Source organism: Rhineura floridana, chromosome 1 (assembly GCF_030035675.1).
Source record: "Rhineura floridana isolate rRhiFlo1 chromosome 1, rRhiFlo1.hap2, whole genome shotgun sequence".
Taxonomy (NCBI): domain Eukaryota; kingdom Metazoa; phylum Chordata; class Lepidosauria; order Squamata; family Rhineuridae; genus Rhineura; species Rhineura floridana.
Genome location: NC_084480.1, coordinates 244,556,480 through 244,580,504, shown reverse-complemented (window position 1 = coordinate 244,580,504; position 24,025 = coordinate 244,556,480). Strand labels below are relative to the sequence as shown.

At 42.7% G+C, this 24,025-nt stretch overlaps 1 protein-coding gene across 2 annotated transcripts in view; it reads right to left on the bottom strand.

The window, feature by feature from the left end:
• Nucleotides 1-14,628: 14,628 nt before the first annotated feature.
• Nucleotides 14,629-24,025, bottom strand: part of COLEC12 (collectin subfamily member 12) — a 169,867-nt gene continuing 160,470 nt past the window's right edge. Inside the window, exons 10-11 of one of the 2 annotated variants that reach the window (XM_061596699.1) lie at nt 21,826-21,971; nt 14,629-18,416 (exon numbers count right to left, since the gene is read on the bottom strand). In XM_061596699.1, coding sequence (XP_061452683.1) covers nt 18,397-18,416; nt 21,826-21,971 — 166 coding nt within the window. In that variant the 3' untranslated portion in view covers nt 14,629-18,396. The remainder of the gene's footprint in view (nt 18,417-21,825; nt 21,972-24,025) is intronic. The other variant, XM_061596709.1, reaches the window with a different exon arrangement.

Sequence of the window (24,025 nt, the reverse complement as noted above, 5' to 3'; positions counted from 1 at the left end):
CAGTTGATAAGACCCATGAATAGGTAAGGAAACGGCTGGGACACAGATCTCAGGATGACTTTTCAGGATGCTGTGCTTGTTAATAGTGGCACCAAAGAAGTACTGTCATAACCCACCCTGGAACCTGCTGGTGAAGGGCAGGTGGTGGTGGTGGTGGTGGTAGTAGTAGCAGTAGTAGTAGTAGTAGTAATAATAATAACAACAACAACAACAATAAAAATATAGGGAATATGATTTACAATGTATGTGTGACCAGGGTGGGGTGGTGTAGTGAAAAAAAATTCTAACTATGTATGGCTATGGGGAAAATGGTGTGAAGGATTGTTCACTTGTGATGGTGACACATGGCACTTCAGGATTGTTGCTATTTTAGGTGAGATTCAATCACATATTGGCCAATTCAGGGTCCACAATTAAAACTGATTTGGTGTTCTGCAGGAAGCCCTCCCCATCAGACTACTTCTTGTTGTTCTTGTTGTTACTAGATTTCTTAGTCGCTTGTTACCCGAAGGTCACCAAGCAACTTACCACAAAGTTAAAAACAAAAACAAAAATACCAGACTGTAAAAACAAAACAATAAAACAACAAAACCCCAATGCAGCCACTGGAAGTACTAATAGCAGACAACATAATCTCAGTCTATCAAATGCCTAGCAAAAAAAGATAAGTCTTTACCAGGTGCAGAAAAGATGTCAATGATGGTGCCAGTCGGACCTCACTTGGGAGCATATTTCGCAGATAAGGAGAGTGATGGGAATGCAACTGGAAAGTGTGGGATAGCAATTGTTTGATGTGACATCATATAACCTGCTGCAAACAAATCAGAATGAATGGTCACTAAGTAGCCAACATCATCTACCCACCCCTCAAACTTTGTGCAAACAAATTAGGATTCATGCTCAATGAACCGGTCATCTGAAAGCAACCATATACACATGCATGCACAATGCAGGAAATAAGTAAGTCCACCTTCCTATATGGCTATCAATCCATTAAAAAACTCCAATAGACATGCATAGGAAATTGCATTTCTGTCTTTCAAACATGCACACCTATTACATTATATTGTATTATTGCATTTATATCCTACCTTTTCTTATAGGAGCTCAACATGGCATACATGGTTCTCTCCCTCCTCATTTAATCCCCACAACAACCTTGTGAGGTAGGTTATTTTATTTATTTATTTATATCCCGCCCTTCCTCCCAGCAGGAGCCCAGGGTGGCAAACAGAAGTGCTAAAAACACATCAAAACATCATAACAACAGACCTTAAAATATACCAAAACAAACTTTAAAAACAGTTCTTTGAATACATCAGTGCAGGAGGTGGCTTCTAAAGATTATACCTTGCAGCAGTGTGGTTCTGCAACAGTAATGTCTGGGGACAAATAGGATCTTTGATGTTACATCCATATTCAGATTTGCACAAATGGTAATGCAGTGTATAAAAGAAAGCGCAGTATAAGAAATACAAAATGCAACAGCAGTATATTATTATATTGAATGAAGTTCTCTTGGTGCATGGAAAGTTGTGGAGAAAAAACAGAGAGAGTCTTGTGGCACCTTCAAGATGAACAAATTAATTATGCCATATGCTTTCATGGACTAGGGTCCATTGCTTTTATAGTTATGCGCAGTTGTGCAGGTGTGCATTGAAAAGTGTTTTTCCCCAAAAAAGTTTTTGAAATAATTATTATGACCATCCAACCAGAGAAAATAATGGAGGATAAAATTTTATTACCATAGCTTCACTTCCACCTACCAGAGGTTAAAGACTGGATTGGGGGAAAGGGTGCCAAACTGCTTCTGCAGAATTGCAGCAACTGCCACCGCTAATAGTAATAATAATGTGCAGCTGGTTCACATGGAAATCCACAGTGAAAGAACAACACATCATAAGAGAGTCTGAAAAACTACGGAATTAAGTAGCGGTATCACTACAGGTTAGGACATGTCATGTGCCTCATGAGCAAGCAAGAGAAAAAGTCAATGTGGACTTTTGTGCCTACAGTGGATAGCACTGGAAGGAGGAAGAATGGGAGACACATATGGAGCACATAAGTTATGCATTGAAATAACTAGTTTGAGGCAGCATTAATGTCAATTGCCAGATTCTCATCAAACAGAATTGTCCCCTCACCACCCGGTGGAATTGGTGGAAGGCCTTCGAGGTGCAACAGTGGTTCCAGAAGTATCACAAAGGAAAAGGGAATGAAATCCATCAGTAATTTATTTCCCTATGGTCGCCTGGTCAGTTAACCATAATTACTTCACTTGGCTTCATTGCATCCAGTCTCCTACCATACACTGGTCAAGAACCAGCAACATAAGATCTAAGTCAAGTTAAATAGAAAAGCATAGCTGAGTGTCATCAGCTTAAGATGGTGCCAAAGGCAATACATCCAAATGATATCTGATGAGGAATGATCTTGCAGAATATCATAGGGAAGCCATGAGGACAAAATAAGCAACTGCCCATCAGTGCCTTTTGGGACAAGCTAGAAATAAGCAGAACTACCCAAAAGTGGTCCAGCAAGTTACCATACCCTTATTAACAATATCTCATGATCAATCACATCAGTGGACACAAGAAGACTTGCAGTGACAATAAAGTTCAGTTGCTCCCAGCAGTCTCTACTTTGAAACCACCAAATACTTTCTGAGTGCCATATACCCAGATGGAAAACCTGGTAATATGCTGGGAAAGTGATGGTATTTAGATGTGTTTTAAGACTGCTGAGAAGCCACTTGCACAACAACCTCCTCCAAAGCAGATGAGAGACGTTGCAACAACTGGCTGGAGAATCCACATCCATGCTAGACATACCTACATTGGATTATCATCTGTTTACTAGCAAGTTGCATAATCATGGTAGTAAATGGAAGCTTTTAACAAATGAAGGGATTATCTTTTAAAGAGCCTCCTGTCTTCCAAGTTATTTGTCATTCTAATTTGTGAAATTACTACAGATTGTTTTGAAGTTCTTTAAGTCACTTCCTTTTGGTAAGTAGGAATAATTGTAAAAACATATTCAAAAACATGTTCTTTAGCATATGATATTCACAGCCTTAATAATGCTGAATCCCAGTCAGTGCATAAACAAAACAAAAACAGTTTTTAGTAACTTTGCTATGGAATTCCTGCATTTCATTGTGTGTGGTTTTTTAGGCTTTTGACCCTATTCTGAAAGAATGGAAAATTTTAGTTTTGCTTTTACAAAAAGCTTGGTACCATTGTTAATGAAATCTTCCAAAATATTGCAGTGCCGTGTAAAGGCTAATTACTGATACAGGCACAAGCTGACCAGAAACACACAGAGGCAAGTGTAATTGGGGGAGCCTTGTGGCATCCATAGCTCCTTAGGGCCAGTGAAAAGCATAAGGTTGTTTCTGCAAGACAATTTGCATGTACTTTACTTTAAGACCACGGTATCTTAGAGTAATCAGTATGTGAAGATGTTTCCCGGTATATAATGGTGTTAACACTCAATTATCCCTGGAAGACTTTCACCCTTCTTTTAGGGATACTGTGAAAATAGGTTTTAACTATTTTCTTTCTCATTTGCACTTGTGCTGTGCACTGCAGCTGCCTGAAAATTTGACTTGATGTGTGCTTGAAAGAGGGAGGAAAAACATGTTTGGGAATATGGATTAAAATGCCATTCCAAGGTGGCCTGAAGTTATCTGCTTTTACTATTAGTAACTCCAGGATAGCGTCCAGCCCTAACCCCCGACAGGCTCAGCTGATCATGTGACTGCTGACATCATGCAGTGAAGTCAGCCCTAATCAGTACTTAAGATGTCATCACCACTGCATTTGAGTGACTGGGGTGTCGTATGAAAAGGCAATTCTTTTGTGAAACTGTCATTCACACAACAAACTCAGTGTGTGATAACAGTGAAGCTGGAAGTTAGAACTGACGTACAATACCGTAGTCTCCATGCACTGAGAGGGTTATGGGAATAGGCTCTCACATGATTAAATTAGTAGATTTGGCAGATGCTGAAGGACTTGTTTGATGCCTTCAGTATGTAGCCACCTCTCATTCAACCCACATTTCCCATGGTACCACAGATCATCTGAAAATGTACATTGAGCATGTGATTACTTCAGCATGTGCTCAACTAGTGCAGTGCCATCTCAGCTCATGCAGCCTGTGTGAATTGCCTGCAAAGGAGATTTATTAGCTGCATTGCACACAACAGGTCAGATCTGCATGAGAACATCTTTCAGATGGCACCAATATGCAGGCTTGACAAAAAGAACAATTCCTCAGAGAAATGATGTCTTGCAACATGTCTCCTCCTCCTCATTAAAATATTTAAATGTTTGAGTGGCATATTGAGTTTGTGAGTTCTGTGACTTGCCAGATACCCCATGTCTTATTGTTCAGGCACAGCAATGCATGGCAGAACAACAATCAGGCTGGACACTGAAAGACAGTTATGGTGCAGTAAGTCATTTTTAGAATGACTAGTCTTGCCTGCTATACCACGAACATTCATTTTTACCCTAGAATTGTTTATGTAAAGAAGCCAAAACATTCTGGAATGTTGTCTTGTTTCCCAGTTGCACATTGTTCCTCATTGTTTATCCTGGTTTGCGTGATTACAGAGTACAGGATGTAATAGCTCCACAAATGTTGGGAAAAGGGGAAGGAAAAGGAAATGGCTAGAGACTTTTTCTGGCTAGAGACACCTTTTGGAAGGGTGTGTGTCTTCCTTCCCCCTCCTTTGTCTAGAGATGATGTAATTCAAGTGGCATCTATGTAAAGAAAACAGTTTTGAGAAAGGGAGACAGAGCAGAGGTTTCCCTAGAAGTCTGATACGGAGGGAGTGCTGAACTTTGGGGCATCTGTTGGGGTGTTCATTGCTGAACCTCTCAGGGGTGTGGAGAGAGGCTGCTGCCACACCAGTGGAACCACCACCATATTCTATATATGCTGAGCCCAGGAGGGTAAGGGAAGAGACACAGCACAAATAATCCAAAAGTGGCATAAAAATGGCAGACACATCAATACCATTTCTCAAAACACCACCGTTGCCCCCCCCGCCAGTCACTATGCTAACAAAATCAGATCACACATGGAGGGCACTCATGATCTCACATACGGCTTACACATGGAAGCTCCCAATTATGAGATGCGCCCATGTAACACAATACTTGCAACAATGCCACAGCATCTCCCCAGTCCATCAGCCCCACTGGTCTGGCACAGACAGCAGACAACAACTCTTCCACTGCCCTATAGGCAGAACTTCAAACCCCCTTATGCTCCTCACAGCTACTATTTTGGAGCATAGCACACACAAAGGAAAGGAAGGAAAGCTCACATTAACCCAGTTCCTACATAGCTCCCTGGCAAGGACCCTGCAGAGAGTACACAGCCCTCCTGGAATAAGATTTCAGGTCTTAACCAGGGAGACAAAAGACTCTTTTGACAAGCAGCCAAAGGAAAGACACAGGAAATCACACAAAATGGGCAGCTACTGACATGCACTGAAAGCAGCCATCTCTAGCAACTCACTCCATAGGATGCAGAGTTGGGAAGGAAAAGATGGGAGTTCAAGCAGGAGGCCTGGGGAACATGACTCCACTTATCCAGCATGCAAAAGGTACTGTCAGGGAAAAAGAGAGGAAGTTCTCAGGATTCATCTTACACTGCAATTACCACAGAGCAGCACCTTAGCTACTCAGTCAGACCGGCAGACAGAAACCAGACATATTATGGGCCATTTGTCTTACCCTCAGAATCCCAATACTCAGCCTAAGATGCCATGAGCACCTGGGCTGCAGGAGGAACCATAGCCAGGGAAATGTTGTATGTGCTCATAGGAAATTAATATTTGGCATAGACTTCAACACTAGGAAAGGTGGGCAGGGCTCTTCACACCTAGACACACTTGAACCACAGTCAGGAGGAGCACTGCATTGACTAATGGTCTCACTCCTGTACAGGGCAACCAGCCCTTTTAGCCCATTCCCTGGCAACCAATGCAGCCAGTCCTTCCCTTGCTATGTTACCCCATAGTCTCTGATGAGTAGCATCCCAGTAGGACTCATGACCCCTCTCTCTCATTCCTTTCTCTCCCCAAATGATTGCATCATGCAACCTACTGGCAGCACCCATCCCACTTGTGCATCTTGAGAGAGGCCAGCACAAGTCAGGTATCCAAAAATCGATTCCTCATACTTGGGCTCAAGCAGAAGCAAGGGTATTGCTGGGTACAGAAGCAGGATCCCCAATTCAGGAGCACTAATGCTGGAATAGCTCTAAAGCCAAGGGACACTGGTCAATAGCTGAAAACATGGAACACTACAAGGCCTGGAACTAACACTGGAACTAGCATAAGAGAGCTATGGGAAAACTGTAACCTCAGCAGAAGCCCAGCAAAGACTGAGGGGTTTATATAGCCAGCCCCTTCTCTTCCTGGGTTACTGGCTTCTCCCATGTTGACCACTGAGACTGAAGCCTTTTGGCAGCTTGATGTGTAGGCCTCTGTCGGCTCTAGATTTCCCTCCAGATCACCACCATCTCTGTTCCTAGGCTCTGGGAGAATCAGTGGTTGAGGCAGGTGTGGGGATCACCTGGGAGGGCTGGCAAGATGTCAGCAGGAGCGGGTAACAGCAGGAACTTTGGATTGGCTCCATTGCCATGCCCACACTGAGCTTTGCTTCCTGCACTTCTCCCGTCTCAGGAAATGGCAGCTACGCTGTGTGCTGGGAAGGCAGGTAAGCAACCCCATCCTTCCTACGCTACCCCACTGACCACTACTGAAGGTAGCTCGGTGCGCTCTTCAGATTCTCCCACTGTGCTATGGTTTTCTGTAGGATCTTTTGCCCCCTCCTTGAATTAGGGTGCCCTGGGGTTCTGGTTGGGCTAAATCCTAACACCCAGGAACCTGAGTAAGCCAAGCATGGAGGGTCTTGACTCATCAAGCTTCCTGCCTGCCCCTTTGTTGTCAAATCAGCTGAAGCCAGATCACATTAGGGTGTCAGGAGGGGAGCTCTCTCTATCACTCTTTATTAACAATGACACAACACGTGATAATGTCAAAGCCTTTACTGTACAGCATATGGAATGGAGATTTGGAAAGGGAGACACATGCTTAGCTGCCAGCCAGTCACCCCATCATGGTTCCTGTGCCTCTGACAGCAGTTCAAGAGACAGCAGGGTAGCAGGTACAGTATTCTCATGGAATTAGCTCCATGGTAGGGATGCATACTTTCATCTGTTGTATAACTATCTGTGGTGGAATGTGGAAAGAAAGCTTGATGGACATAATGGGGCTATTCAGATGTACCAAACCTCTATCATGGTTTGATATTATAAGTATGAATAGTGCAATCAGGGAGTTAACTACTCTGTCCTCCCCTTATTTGTGACAAATCAGGTGTTTGCTGTTTCATTTGGCCCTCCGTGGTGCAGAGTGGTAAGCGGCGGTAACGCAGCCGAAGCTCTGCTCACGGCCGGGGTTCGATTCCGAAGAAAGGAGGAAGTCGAATCTCCGGTAAAAGGGGTCGAGGTCCACTCAGCCTTCCATCCATCTGTGGTCGGTAAAATGAGTATCCGGCATATGCTGGGGGGTAAAGAAAGACCGGGGAAGGAACTGGCAATCCCACCCCATATATACGGCCTGCCTAGTAAACGTCACAAGACGTCACCCTAAGAGTCAGAAACGACTCGCACTATAAGTGTGGGGACACCTTTACCTTTACCTTTTTTTAAAAAGTATAGATTGCTATAAACCACAGATTAATTCAAAAAGAGGGGAAGGAGGGGGGAGCATGCAAGACCAAGGATTGTGTCTGCTTATTTTCAGAATGCCAAACCATGGTTTGGTGTTATGTCTGAATTGTCCCATAATGTCCATCAAACTTCCAGTTTGGCAGTCAGCTAAGTGCAGTGTCTCCTTTATGGTCAGCAGCAGGCTTTTAATGGAACAAACAGCCTTTCTCCTCTTTTGCAAGTAATATCAACAAAGAAAGGGAAGACACAAAAAAGCTGTTGATTCCAATATCTGCAAAGATTCCGTATCTTTGTACTTTTAAATTATATTTTGGACTAAAACCTTCATGACTTTAACTGAAGGATATCTGAAAATATGCTTTTTAACTCTTATATAATCCACACACAAAACCACTCTGGCTATCTTGATTTATCTTGGATCCTGGAATTATTTTTATAGATATTTTAGAAATAAGAAGCACAAGCCTACTGTTAGCTTGTTACTCAAAAATTAAAAAACTGAAATTAAGGTAGAATTGAGCAATTACTGAATCTACTCAGAGAGCAACACAGATAGATAATAAAGAGGATGAGATCATGAATTAACTGTGGTAAATGGAAGGAATTGGACATGTTTCGATTTGAGAAGAAAGTAAGAGGGAGACAAGATATTAGCCACCTTCAAATAGTAAACAAGCATTCTAGTGTGCTAAATGGAGGTAGGTTTGGTGGAGTTAGATTGTGACATGCTTAGAGATGTCAAGGCCTGGAAAAAACCAGGGGAAAAAAAAGAAAAGACACCCCCCCCATTTTTCCTCCTTTTTTTCCAGGCCTTCACATCTCTATACATGCTGAATATCCAGAAATGTGTGTACTAGGAGCCTTGTACCCAGTGTTACTTGGGAATTCAAAGGAATAAAAAAATCAGTGCAGTTTTAAAATCAGTGGTTAAAATCAGTGCAACTGTGAAAGATTCAGTCCGCCATCTTGATTAAAAATGATGTCCAATTGTATTCATACATAGATAAGCACCTGCTCCTTGATCTCAGGAACCACCATGCAGAATTTGGTTACAATATCCTAAGAAGTGTACAAATACATACCGAACAAGCAACTTTCCACATTATATAGTAGATGGAAGTTCTGATTAATTTTGTTAAGTTTGCAAACAGCCATTTCAGAAAAGAAAACACTATGAATTAATGGCATCATAACAACTTGTGATCATAGAAAATGTGTAATTAAAAAGATAAAATTTGTGACACAGAACTAGTCAATGTCTGTTAGGTATCATCCTTTGAGAGTACTTTCATGGTTGTCAGGGTAATATGATTGAATTTTTTTAGTTAGTTCTGATGAAGAAAGAAAAAGAAAAAGCATAGCAAGCACACTTGGTTTGAAAGAGGTTTTAATTCAGATCAAACACACTAGCCCAGTCCAGTGGGCTGCAGTGCCTTCAGATGTTGTTGGGAGTACAGCTCCCGTCATGCCAGCTGTCATGGCCAATGGTCAGGAATGATGAGAGGGCAATTATGTAGGCTCCCCCTTTACTAGTCCAACTAGGGTTGCCAGATCAGAAGCATTCCCACCCCTGAGATTTCAGGGGCAGGCCCCAGTGATGTCAGAGGGGCAGCCCCTAGTGATGTCATTAAGCATAATATATTAAGCATCAACCACAGTTGCTTGGAGCATACCATTCAAACAAAAACATTTATCTGATTGAAAATTAAGATAGAAATCTTAGCTAAAAGATGGTGATGGTAAAAGTGAGGGAATCATTCCTTCTCACCTGCTTAGAGAGCCTGGGTAGGGAACATTTAATCTAGCATACTTGCTTATGACAAGAAGGATTGAAGTGCCCTCAGACCATGCCAGTCACCAGAAGGCCATTGTAGAAAGGAGCCTAGTGTTGTGGAGATGTTAGATGAGAGCACTCAGGAGTAAAGATAGATGCCCCTGAAGGCTGCAATTCTAAATACAGGGACTACTAAGCGACTAAGGCCCATAGAACTCAACAGGACTTACAGGACTTCTGAGTAGATATTGTTAGGATTGTGCTGTTGGTAAGGCTTGACTAGGGATCCTCTGCAACAATATCTATTTCTCGCAAGAAGGGTTTAAGTGCCCCCAGGCCAGGCCAGTCACCAGAAGGCCATTGTAGGAAGAAAGGAGCCATGTTGTGGATATGTTAGATAGGAGCACTCAAGAGTAAAGATGGATGCCTCTGAAGGCTGCACTTCTAAACACACTTACCAAGCCCCATAGAACTCAATAGGACTTATGTCTAAGTAGATATGGTTTCAATTGTGCTGTTGGTAAAGCTTGACTAGGGATCCTCTGCAGAGATGTCCATATCCAAGCAGGGTTGGCAACCCCCTGCCTGGAATGCCCTGTCCCTGTCTTTTAACATGGCTGCTCCAAATTTCTTTACAGACTTGACCCTTCACTTCAGAAAGAGGTTTGAGAAATGAGTAAGAGTAAGAAGATTCTCTACCCTTTTCTGCCTACCCTGTGGGCTGCTATAAACTCACTTTGACAGCCAACCCAATTCCAGTGAGTAATAATTGACAGAGAGAAAACACACATGGTTTGGTCTACCTTCACAGGCAGTAGATTGGGAACAACAGCAATTGCAACCACACTTCCCAGCATGTGAATTCTCTTTTACCTCTGTTGGGTAATAAACAAACCATCATGCAACCAACAAGGTGCATCATCAGTGGGTTTAAGGGGGTTGAGCTGAGTGCATGGAGCCACTATTGTTGCTTCTATGGATGTGAGGGAGTGAGGTTAAAGGTAAATGAAATGCAAATAAAAGACAGTGATGATTTTCTAAATGCAATAGCATACCAACCACAAAATTCCTATGAGTAAGGCAGAAAGCATCCCACAACCAGTCAGGATTCCTAACCAAATACCAGAACTAAAAAAATCCTATCCGCCAAGGTCACAGAAATCCCCATGCAGTACAACCTGCAGTTAGTGCAAAATGCTGTGTTACAATTGCTGGCATGAGTGAGACCCTGTCAGCATGTAGTATCTCTGCTCTGAAATCTGCACTGGTTGCTGATTTGCTACCAAGCCAAGTTCAAGGTGTGCTTTCCATGTTACAGGTGCCACATTGTACTTGTCCTGCTATTGTAAGAAATTAGTCCTTTAGTGTGGCAGCACCTACAGTTTGGAACTCCCTGCTTATTGACATTAGGCAGACACCACTGTACTCTTTTCAGCATCTGCTGAATTTTTTTTTGTTTAGGCAAGCCTACCCAGGCATGTAGGAGCTATTATGTTTTTTATCTGTTTTAAACTCATTGTTGGTTTTATTATTTTAAATGTTTTTAAATACTCATTTTTAATTGTTTTTGCCAATAATTTTATTGTTTTAATTCCCTCTGTAAACCACTTTGAGATTTTTTACAATAAAGTGGTATATAAATGTTGTAAATAAAAGACATAAATAAATTTTGGAGTCATTGTGGCCCTTGGGTTTCTTTCCCCTTTTAGGAACAAAGGAATCTGCCTTATAGTCTCGGAGGTGCTGTTGAGATCCCCTAGACTTTTGGTACTGGGGGATTTCAACGTCCATGCCGAGGCTGTCTTATCTGGCGCAGCTCAGGACTTCATTGCCTCCATGACAACAATGGGGCTGTCTCAATTTTCTACCGGCCCAACGCATGTGTCGGGACATACTCTTGATTTGATCTTCGCCACTGGACATGGAGATGGTGATCTGGCGGTGGGGTGTTTTTCATCTACCCCATTGTCATGGACAGATCACCGCTTGCTGAGATTCAGACTTACAGCGGCTCTTTCCCTCTGCAAAGGTGGAGGATCTATTAAGTTGATCTGCTCCCGGAGCCAGATGGATCCCGCAGGTTTTCAGAGGGCTCTGGGAGATTTTCCGGCTGATAGGACTGGTGCTCCTGTCGAGGCCCTGGTCGCACTGTGGAATACGGAAATGACCTGGGCTATTGACACGATCGCTCCCGCGCGCCCCCTCCGCTGTAGAGCTCATACAGCTCTGTGGTATACCCCGGAGCTGAGAGCAATGAAACATGAGAGGAGGAGGCTGGAGTGCAGATGGAGGAAAACTCCCAGTGGATACAATCATGCCTTGGTAAGTGCCACCAATAAGTTGTATACAAAAGCGGTAAGGACAGCAAAGAAGCTTTATTTTGCTGCCTCTATTAGATCATCCTTATGCCGCCCAGCGGAGCTTTTTAAAGTCGTGCGTGGGCTCTTACACTCTGGCCCCCACGATACTACGGAAACATCGGAAGCCCGCTGCAATGAAATTGCTGGACACTTTCAAGATAAGATCGCATGTATCCGCAGGGATCTTGACTCCGATGTTGCGGCAGATGAATCCATTGAAGTGTCCGGAGCACGGCCTTGTCCTTCATTATTGGATGAGTTTCAGTTGGTGCAGCTCGAGGAAGTGGACAAGGTGCTTGGAATGGTTTGGGCAACCACGTCTGTTCTGGATCCTTGCCCATCTTGGCTAGTGAAAGCTAGCAGGGCTGGGACCACCGGTTGGGCCAAGGAAGTGGTTAATGCCTCCTTGAGAGAGGGAGTAGTCCCTGGTAGCCTCAAGGAGGCAGTAGTGAGACCTCTTTTAAAGAAACTCTCCTTGGACCCAGATAACTTGAACAACTATAGACCGGTGGCGAATGTCCCTTTTTTGGGCAAGGTTTTGGAACGGGTGGTTGCCGGCCAGCTCCAGGCGCTCTTGGATGAAACCTATTATCTAGATCCGTTTCAATCTGGTTTTAGGCCCGGTTTTGGCACCGAAACAGCCTTGGTCGCCCTGTATGATGACCTTTGTTGGGAGAGGGACGGGGGAGTGTGACTCTGTTGATTCTCCTTGATCTCTCAGAGGCGTTTGATACCATCGACCATGGTATCCTTCTGGGGAGACTCGCGGAGTTGGGTGTCGGAGGCACTGCTTGGCAGTGGTTCCGCTCCTACTTCGCGGACCGTCACCAGAAGGTAGTGCTTGGGGAACTTCACTCAACACCATGGACTCTCCATTGTGGAGTCCCTCAGGGGTCGGTCTTGTCCCCCATGCTTTTCAACATCTACATGCAGCCGCTGGGTGCGGTCATCAGGAGTTTTGGAGTGCGTTGCCATCAATATGCTGATGACACGCAGCTCTATTTCTCCTTTTCATCTTCTTCAGGTGAGTCTGTTGATGTGCTGAACCGTTGCCTGACCGCGATAATGGACTGGATGAGAGCTAATAAACTGAGACTCAATTCAGACAAGACCAAGACACTGCTGGTGAACGCCTTCCCTGCTCAGATGGTGGATGTTCACCCTGTTCTGGATGGGGTTACACTCCCCCTGAAAGAACAGGTACGTAGTTTGGGGGTTCTTTTCGATTCTTCCTTGTCTCTCGAGGCCCAAGTGGCCTCGGTGGCATGGAATGCATTTTACCATCTTCGTCTGGTAGCCCAACTACGCCCCTATCTGGACAGGGACGACCTCGCCTCCGTTGTTCATGCTCTGGTAACTTCAAGATTGGATTACTGTAATGCGCTCTACGTAGGGCTGCCCTTGAAGACAGTTCGGAAGCTTCAGCTGGTGCAGAACGCGGCTGCCAGACTATTGACGAGGACCAGTCGGTCTTCGCATATAACACCTGTCCTGGCGCGTCTGCACTGGCTCCCTATTTGCTTCCGGGCGAGATTCAAGGTGCTGGTTTTGACCTATAAAGCCTTACACGGCGTGGGACCTCAATACCTTGTGGAACGCCTCTCTCGTTATGAACCTACCCATTCACTTCGTTCAGAATCTAAGGCCCTCCTCCGGGTACCAACTCATCGGGAAGCCCGGAGGGTGGTTACTAGATCTAGGGCCTTTTCTGTGGTGGCCCCTGAGTTGTGGAACAGCCTCCCCGAAGAGGTACACCTGGCGCCTACACTTCTATCTTTCCGGCGCCTGGTAAAGACCTTTTTATGCTCCCAGGCATTTTAATCTTTTAATTTTCTTAATCTTTCTATTTTTAATATGTATCCTTCTTAATTTGTGTTGTATTTGTTTTTGTTGTGCTTTCTGTTGTTTGTTTTGTACATGTTTTTGTGATTTTTTACCATGATATATTGTATTTTACCTTGTTTGTTCACCGCCCTGAGAGCTATTCAGCTAAGGGCGGTACATAAATTGAAATAATAAATAAATAAATAAAATAAATTATACTGACTCAGGCCATTGGGTACCATCTAGCTCAGTACTGATGACATGGATTAGCACTGGCTCTCCAGAATTCTAGGCAAGAGTCTTTTCCAGATATTGGATTTTGGACCTTTGCATGCAAAGCATATGCCTTACCACTACAGCTACAGCCCTTCCCTGTTTAAAAAAGTATCTTTTAAAATTGTTCTTTTCAATTCACTAATGAATGCACAGCATATTTAGAGCAGATCCACACCATTCATTTAAAGCACATGCAACACCTATTTAAAGCACATGATTCCCACCACAGAATCATAGGAACTGTAGTTTGTTAAGGGTGGTGGGAACTATAGCTGTGAGGGGGAGACTACACTTCCCAGGATTCTTTGGGGAAAGTCATGCTCTTTAAATGTGAGCTTGCTGTGCTTTAAATGTATTGTGTGGATCTACTTTATAAACTTTGCCTGCATGTAAATCATTTTAATTAATTTTTTAAAATGGAAATGAGCTACAAAGTTTACTGTGTGATCATGGGCTATTCCCCATCTCTCAGCCAAATCTACCCCTCAGGATGAAAACAACAGAGAGGAACCATGAACACCCTGAGGAAGGGCTCATTTAAAATGTAGAGGAAATAATAATGTACAACCATAGTGTGAAATCAGATACTTATCGGGACATAGTATGAAGAAATATTTATATAAGCATGATTTTCAAATATGTTTATTATTTAAACAACCTGTAAAGATATTTATAGTGAAATCCTATGCATGTTTACTGAGAAGCAAGTCCCAATGTATTCAATGGGGATTACTCAAACTCAGAAACATGCACAGAACTGCAACCTCCAGTGATAACAAACTTCACTCAACCCTAAATTCAGAATCATGCAATTTAAGCTGTTTTGCAATTGTTTTATACTTGTTTTTTTATTGGATTTTAAAGGGATTTATTTCTTGTTGTGAGCTGCCTTGGCTTCCAATCGGCAACCTTACCCCACAGGGATGTTGGAAAGGCTCCATATATACACACACTGGAGATATAAAATGCATACACCCCATATAATTGTTTATTGTTAAAACCAGTTGGTCATTGCAGAACTTTTTTTAAAAAAAATGAAATCAGTATTAGTTTCCTGCATAATAATAGCAGTGACACCTGTCTTATTGCTTTGAAAAATAGGATGGGAGGGGGAGAGAAAGATTTACAATACAAGCACAATTCTTTGCTATGTTCACTCATAAGTCCCATTAATTTACAGCACAATCCTCACCATGTATACTCAAAAGCAAGTCCTATTGAATTCAATGGGGTTTACTCAGGGTATGTGGGATTAGCATTGCAGCTTTTCTCCCAGAAAAGTGTATAGGATTAACGCTTCATATTGGGAAGGTTTTCAAAACACTGCCCTCTTCAGCAGCCTAGGAAAATTTAAACTTGTTTGACTCCTCATAATTTGAAAAGCATAGCACATTGTAATGGTATTTAGAGATAAAGAGACTTTGGCTACTGCTGAAAGCTATAAACTTACTCAATTTATGAGATTTTTTAGACACGCAGGAAAAAAACAACATTTTTCTGGACTTGCAATGGGATCTATTGCTTGGAGGTCAACAAATCCCTTGTCAATCACAACCCTGACTTCTAGTGGCTACAAAACTGAAAGGGCAGGGTTAGAGCAGCCAGCTATGAACTCATTTAACAGACGTTGTGGGGATTGACATTTTGGTGTATATCCCTTGAACCAGACCACCTAGAAACTTAATTTTTTAAAAAATGAAACCTGAGAGTCTGGAGATTGAGGTGATTTACCAGGAGACAGGGCAGTGGCATCAGAATGACAGAATCAATTCATTAACTGAATGCCTCAAGCCAGCCTCCACTGGTACAAGCTGCATGTGTGGAGGACCCTATTCTGGTGTTCCAATAAAGAATAAAGATGGGGGGGGCTTTTCAAGTTAACTGAATGCCAGAAGGAGAAGCAGGGTAACATCTGAAAATAGCTTAGATGCAACAGTAAATAGTAAAATGAAATGTTCCTTGGGGATAAAACAACAGGGAGATAGATCACCTTTCGCCTTATCTGCATAGATTTCTAAACTTTCCTGTTTATTCACTGATTATTCACTGTAACACTAACCAGGGCAAATATTGAGGAAAGTTAGGCACAGAAGGAAATAGTAAAGTTTTAGCAAATGTTATTTAATTGGAATGGAGCAGATGAGAGGAATGAGTGATACTAATGTTTGAGCAAAACATTTCAGGGGAAAAAATATGAAGGCCACTTTGATATTTGTCGGCATTAGCTTCTGTACATCATCAGTTCACTTGCTGTATGACAAAACGCAGGGGCGTCACTAGGAGGGTGCGGCAGGTGCGGGCCACACCGGGTGACACCACCAGACAGGGGTGACACCCAGAGCCGCCCCCCCCGGCACCGCCTAGAGCCTTCGTGTGGCACGCTGGCTGCCTTCCTGTTAGAAGGTGGAAGCGGTGGCAGACAACGAGGCGGCGGCGCGCTCCTGGGTCCTGTCGTGTGGCCGCGTATGCGGCCATGCGCTCGCTCGGAGTCAGAGAGAAGGCGCTGCGGGCTGCACCGGGTGACACCAACCCTAGTGACGCCACTGACAAAACAAATTCCTTTTAGGTACCCAGAACCTTCAGCAACAAGTGATCATAAGACATTTCTGCTAAATCAAAATACACATAGTTGCATGATTCCTTCTACACACAAATGTCACATTACTCTCATGAAGGTCAAAATGTGTGACAATTTTGAACACAATATTTATTTTAAGTACAGTTCATTCTTGAACATTATGCTTGTCCAGGATTTCTTAATGCCAGTATTTGTGCCAGCTGAGAACCAAACTAGATTTTCCTCAATGTCTTAAAAAGAAAAAATCCCCAAAGCAGGAGGTTTGGTGAGGTTGACAAGAAGCAGAGGAGCAGCTCTGGGAAGGAGCTGCTTAACCTTTTCCTTGACAGTCATTCGTCCCTGCAGAGAAAAGAGCAGCAGCTTGGAGGGACTGACTTGGCGCAGAAAAATGGCTGGAAAGGCAAGGGTTAAGTATCCCCTGCTGTTGTATTGCCCATTGGTCTCTCCGAAATGCCTTTGGGGACAAGTTACACATATTGAACTGCATTGTCTAGTTTGGCCTTGAGTTTCCATTTGTATGTATTACAGTTGAGTCCCCAGGACCAACAGAAACCCTATAGATAAGGATAGAATGGGAACATAGGAATCTGCCTTACACCAGTTCAGACTATTTCCTCATCTAGCCTGGCATTAGTAGCTGTCCAGGCAGAGGTCTATCCCATCACTTGCTACTACCCCTTTTAATTGTAAATACTAGGGATTGAACCCGGACATTCTGCTTTGCTACTGAGTTCTGGCCTCTTTCCTCAAGCATGACCCCACTTCCTTGAAGGCAGAATAGTATCAGGTGTTCCATGAGGACAGGGCTGTTAGGCTCCCATCCCCATGTGGTTTATTCTCTGCATATTCCAGTCATCCCATCACATTAAATAGGACCAAGTCAGAAGAAAGGTATTTGAGAACTGCATCATATCTGTCTTGGGGATAAATCACAACATGGTCTGTGCCAGCCTTTGCCAATGCGGTACCCTCCAGATGTTCTAAACTACAGTTCCCATCAGCCGCAGTCAGCATGCTTGTGCTAGCTGGAGTTGAGGGATATAGAATTCCAAAACATCTGGAGGGCACCAGGTTGGTGACAGCTGCTATACACTCTTGCATAAAATACTACAAATGCCACCTATAGTCATTTTCAAAAGTTATTAAACTAGGGTGATTTATCTGGGAAATATATATATATATATTAAATCAAAATATGTGTTTTTAACTGATGAGACCTATACCTGACAATCTCTTCTAGTGAATAAGTAGTATCACTGCTATTTTCTTTGGCATCTGTGTACTACATATAAAAAGGAAGTTAAAAAGACCAATGTAATAGGCAAATATTTTGTACAAAAATACAAAAAATTTAAAAGTATATTCTATATTACTGATCAGAATTGGCCTATAGGTATTTATATAAAAATTTATATATATATATTTATAAATGTATATTTATATAATTTGCCAATATTTGGAATTTTAGGAAGTGGCTGTTGTGTTTACATAGTAGGTTTGTATTGGATTTTCTTCCTATGGAAAGGTTGTGATTTGTAGTCAGCTTGGCATTGTCCATTCTTTTATAAATCTTCAGTATTTTTATGTATTAAAGTTGAGAAGGATCTGTAGCTGGTTTAGTCCAATTGTACTTCCAGTCAGTGCTTTTGTGCAACAGGTTGTAAAACCTCTGAAAAATTAGAAGACATGGAGAATGAATTGCGCTGATGATTTTTTTTCCCATCAAAGTTCTCAGTGCTCCCTCTTTTGGTTGGGTGATGATTCTGTCCCAGAAGATACTTCATCATTCAGGAAATTTCACTCATTTGTGTCTTTCAGTTCACAGCCTATTACAATCCTGGAGCCCCAGCTAAAGCAGGAAAGGAAAAAGCAACACATTAAAGTGCTATAAAAGCAAGTTCTGGTTTTAAAAACCCATAGACTAAGAGCAGAACTGCATGTCACCTTGACAAACTCAGCTTTCCAAACCCATATTTGCCAAGGTAACACAAATCTGGGAACAGTGGACATTTGTAGAGGAAAACATGGGCAGCAGGTAGGTGTAGGGAGATAAACCCTCCTGTGTCCGCTGCAAATGAGCCCTCAGACAATTCCCCACTCCTGGTTAGGCTTATTGTCAGTCTTGGAGCCCAGCTGGGAAAAGTTGAAGACTTGCAGGGGAGAATTCATAAGAAATATAAAGCATTTTCTTCCCACACAGTCTTTCTTCCTTGCAAATACACTCAACCTCCTTAGAGTTAAAAAGCAAACATGGAGTTGTGTTTAGATTGCAACATGTAGTTTTCCCTGAAGGGGCGTTGTGCAGCTGGTGGTTGTCTTCATCACCATATTGATTTCTTATCCAGGCTTCGCTATAAGGTTCCAGGGTAGGTTATGGCAATTTAACAATGATTGGACTGGATTTTCCACTTTTTTCTTTAAAGTTACCTGCAGCCTGGGAGCAGGACCAGCCCAAGTGGTACCCCTCCTTCCATGTATAGAAGCTGGATAAATTGGCTGTTGAATCTTACTTCAACAGTGGTGATGGCACAGGGTACTCCACTACACTGAGAGCAGCAAGATTAATTTACAGGGTGCAGGGCAGGCTATCTGGCACACACAGCTCTGTCCTCCAACATATAGGAGCAGCCAGAGCAGCTGTTGCTGCTGCTGCTCCCCCACACCCTCCAGCAGCTGCCACCTGAGGCAGCCACTTCACTCTGCCTAATGGTAGGGACAGCCCAGCCTGAGGAAATGCAATTTAGATTAAGGTTGCAGTGCTGGGGGTTTCCACTTGCATTATTTGAATGATTAAAAATTTCCCCTCCCAAAAGCAATTTGCTGTAGAGGGAAAACATCAGGTATTTGTATGCTAAAGTCAACAGCAGTTTTTAATTGCTATGAAGTTTGCTAGATGTTATGGAGAATGTGCTTTATTTTTTGTTTGCAACGGCAAAATGTTGAATGATTCTTTTTCTGAAGAGACTTACTGAAATCAAGAAGTCTGTGAAAATTGTAGTTTATATTTAAATATTCTACATTTCTTTTTAAAGTGAAAGAGATCATTGCTTTCTAGAAATTGCTGCTTTTCTAAAAGTATTTTATGTATTTGCACTGCTGGACAAAAAGGTGGCATCAGCTTCTAGGACCTGTTTTCCAGTGCACAAACGCTCATTCTGCCCACAGCCCTTATTTGATGGCCATTAAGTTTCTCCACATCAGTACAAGGGGAAAAATTATATTGGCTGGGTTTTCTGTCTCTATCTGTCTCAGTTACTTTTCAAACTACATGTTACAAGGGAGAGCCATGGTTGAATCTCCCAACATAATTTTCTTGTTCTAAAAACAGCCATAGCTCTGATCCAAATTGCTCCTGAGGAAGAGGAAACGTCCATGGGCAATAAGTTACAGTATGTTTCCCCCTCTGCAACTGTGGACAGAAGGTAATGATATGGAGAGAAAGGATTAGACCCCATTCTTCCATGGCTGCCCTTAGAACAGAAAATTCTGTTGGTAGGTCCAATCACAGATCTCCCAAATAACATCTAGGCTGCATGCACACCATACATTGAAAGCACATGACTTGCCCCAAAGAATCCTGGCAACTGTAGTTTGTTAAGGGTCCTGGAAATTGTAGCCCAATGAGGGGTAAGCTACAGTTCCCAGGACTCTTTGAGGGAAGTAAATGTATGGTGTGTACACATCTCTGGTATTATTTATTTATTTATTTATTTATTAAATTTTTATACCGCCCCATAGCCAAAGCTCTCTGGGCGGTTCACAACATCAAAATATCAACATACAATTTAAAACCACACATTAATCAATTTAAAACATAAGGCATTTACTTACACGTGACTGGATAGTAGAGCCTTAATCTGTGTGTGGTGCTGACATGATGACAGATATACCCTCATAGGGATGCAGTACATATTTGTTACTGCTACACAATTATTAGAAAGCAGTTCTTGGCTTTATCATAGACTATAGTCCAGAAACCTCAGCAGTTCTGGGGTACTGTTGCCACTAGGCATGTGCATCAGATTTGGATGGGTCCCAAGCGTAAGTGGGATCTCTTTAAAGCGCCCTGACCTAAAGCACTTGAACAGCCAAAGTGCTTTGGGGAGATTCAGGGATGTTATTTTTTAAAAGGTGCAGACTGTGTCTGCAAAAATGGAAACATTTCTCCCCAAGGATTACCATATGAGAAAAATGCCAGGGTTTAACCATGCCAAACTGTAAAAGCTGCCCTTGCAGGAAAACCACTTCAGCTGTCCTTCTGATACTGGGCAAATTCATCCCCTAGCAAGCATGCAAATTTCAACCAATTCTGCCAAAAAACCAACAACAACAGAGTTATACATGGTTCCTTTAAAAAAAACTTTAAAGATGTCCAGCACAAGCCCCCTCTTCCAAAAAACAACAACCAAAAAACCGCATCATGGACCTGTTTGTCCATTCAGGAGAGGCTATTATGCCTGCAAATTTAATCCAATTATTTCCAAAGGGAAAAAAAGTTATAGCTATACCTCCCCCCCCCAATAGTGAATGCAGGAGAGATGATCCTTCGGATTACTGCACTGGGATTTGGAATGAATTGAACAGCCTTCAAAGCACTTCAGGCCGAATCAGGATGTTTTCTGAAGTGCTGATTCAGGGTGTGAACTAAATTCAGCAGTTGGGTGTACACCAGGTGTGGGGAACCTTTGGCCTTCCAGATGTTGTTGAATTACAACTCCCATCAGCCCCTGCAAACATGGCCAATGGCAAGGGATGATGGGAGTTGTAACTCAGCAACATCTGGAAGGCCTAATGTTCTCCTCATCTGGTGTAAACTCCTGGTTGTTGTTGTTGCTGCTGTTGCTGCTGCTGCTGCTACTGCTGAAGTTATGCTTGTATTTCTGAATTCTGAAACACATTAGGGTTAACTGGAAAGATAAATGTATTGTATAGATTTTGCTTCATAATGAGGTGGCTATGTTTTTGAACATTAACTGTGCAGAATATATGGAGTACATATTTTTACACACACACACCCCAGATCATTAGAAGGGCTGCACAGTAATTGGGTATTTGCCAGCACTTTGGAAACTCAATGGATTGAAGAATGAAAACTGAACTAGAAATAAGCTTTGATCTGTACACAGTTGCTACAATGGATTGAACTGCAATCTTCTTCCCAGAGGACTGGATTCCCCCTTATGTCAGCTGTGTAAACTTGGCTTGGGATTTGGCATTTGTGGCAAGTGAGAATCTTGCCTAGTAAGGTTCTAGCATACCTTTGTCCATCTCTTGTTCACAAATAAAACTGTTAACATCTTCACAGTGAAAGTCATTCCAGAGCCCAGCATGAATTAACCCGGCACAATCTTCCCCTGGTCCATGGCCATGTTTCCAGTTATCGGGCTGCCCAGCACTCCAGTTTCTTTCAACAAAACAGAAAATAGATCATTCCACAACACAAATAACAAACCGCCATGTGATACTGTGACATGTGAGATTAATAAAAACAAAAATAAAATACCAACAATCTGTTCTGAAGCAGAAAACATACTCCTTATAACAAACAATGCATGACTCTTCTTGGAAATGGAAAACATCTGGGCTGCAGAGAAGAGAATCAATTCAACAAGCTGCCAAAGCTCAAAAACCTAAAATTAGTCCACTGAACTTTGTTCTGACTTGGGGATGTACAAGGATACATGAGGAGGGGATGGACAAACTATGGGGCAGCATTTGGCTGCTTCCTATTGCAGAGATAGAATAGCTACTGGGAGAAGCAGCTATAGAATAGCTACTGGGATATAAAGATGTCTTCCTGTTGGATTTATATATGCATCCCCAAATCAAAGCAAGCACAACATTTCTAGTTATCTAATGCACTGGAATAGGCATAACAGAAAGTAGTAAAGTATCATAAACCCAAGGCATTTTCACAGTTGACCATCTAACATCACAAGGACTATCCTGTGGCAAAGATAGTTTTATATGCATGTGTCATCAGCCCTCTGTTGTGTCATTGGAAAGGAAGATATACTATCTGCCTAGGAAATTATACTTTGGATTGGAAATGAACAAAACTCCTAAAGGTTTTGTAATCTTTACAGAGGGAGGTAGGATTCAACTTAGAATTTCACATGATGGGCCCAAAATCACTTGATTTGATAAACAAAATGTGCTGCCAATCTCAGAATTTTAAAGGCTTATCTTTATTGAAGAAACAGCTTGTTAAGCACAAATCTGTGGTTGCTAGCTGAAATGGTGCTACAACACCTAAAGCTAAAGAACATAAGAATTTAGGAACATGCTTGTCCAGCTCATGGAGTCTGAGTTACACTGTGGGCAGGCCCGGTGCTAGCACATGGCCAGGTGGGGCACAGGCCCGAGGGCCCAGCATCTCACACAGGGCACCAGGGGGCCCTCCCGGGATAAGAGCAGGCCAGCGGCAGAGGAGGGAATTGGCGGGCAATGGCGCAAGCAAGCCAAAGCAAGAGTCTGTCCGCTCAGCTGCACCACTGTTGGGGAAGAAAAGCACCAGGAAGGTTGCTAAGGAGCTGCCCCACCTATCCTTTCAGGCATGGGACGAGGGCAGAGCTTACTGGCCTGTGGCAGTAGAAGTGAGGCAATGCTGAGGAGAGGAAGTGGCTGGAAAAGAGCTTAATTATGTCTGTTCTAATGTCTGCTCAGAAGTAAGCCCTGTTGAATTCAGAAGGGCTTCCTCCCAGGCAAATGTAGTTAGAATTGCAGCCTAAGAGTGGGATGTGGAGCTTAGAAGGAAGGTAAGAAGGCTTTCCTGGTTTTCTAGGCTGCAATCCGATAATTTCTACTCAGAAAGCTCCACTGGGTTCAATGGACTTATTCCCATGTAAATGCATTGGACTGCAGCTTTAATTGCATAATAATTTTTGCCTCCCACCCCCTCATTCCCTTTGCCCCACTGATGTGATTGTATGTGCATGTGTGTAGAGCTTCTTTTCAGGCAAGCTTCCATTGTTCAGGTCTGTACTGTGGCTTTTGTATATGAATTCCCTTTCTCCCTTCCTGCCTCTCCACCATCCCAGTTGTAGCTGGGAACCTCCTATTATTATTTTAATTTATATCTTGCTTTTTCTATAAGGAGCTCAAAGATGGTTCCATTCCCTCCCCACTTTATCCTCTCAACACCTCTGAGAAGTAGGTTAGACAGAGAAACAAGGTCATCCAGTGAAATTCATGGCTGAGCAAGGATTTGAAACCAGATCTGGCAGGAGGTCCTAGTTATGTTGCTCTTTAACTTGGAAACTTGTACATTTGTGATGCCTGGTGGTAAGAAACTAATTGTTTGTCCCTAGAAAGGCCCTTTTTTTCAGTCCTTCACACAAAGTGCTATACTAATAGTACTAAGAGCATTAAATCTCCACCAGTGCTGTGTATTTATTCTGCACTAGACATCAAAGGTGATTCCTCTTATTAGACATTTTTATGAGAGTTTCTGATGGA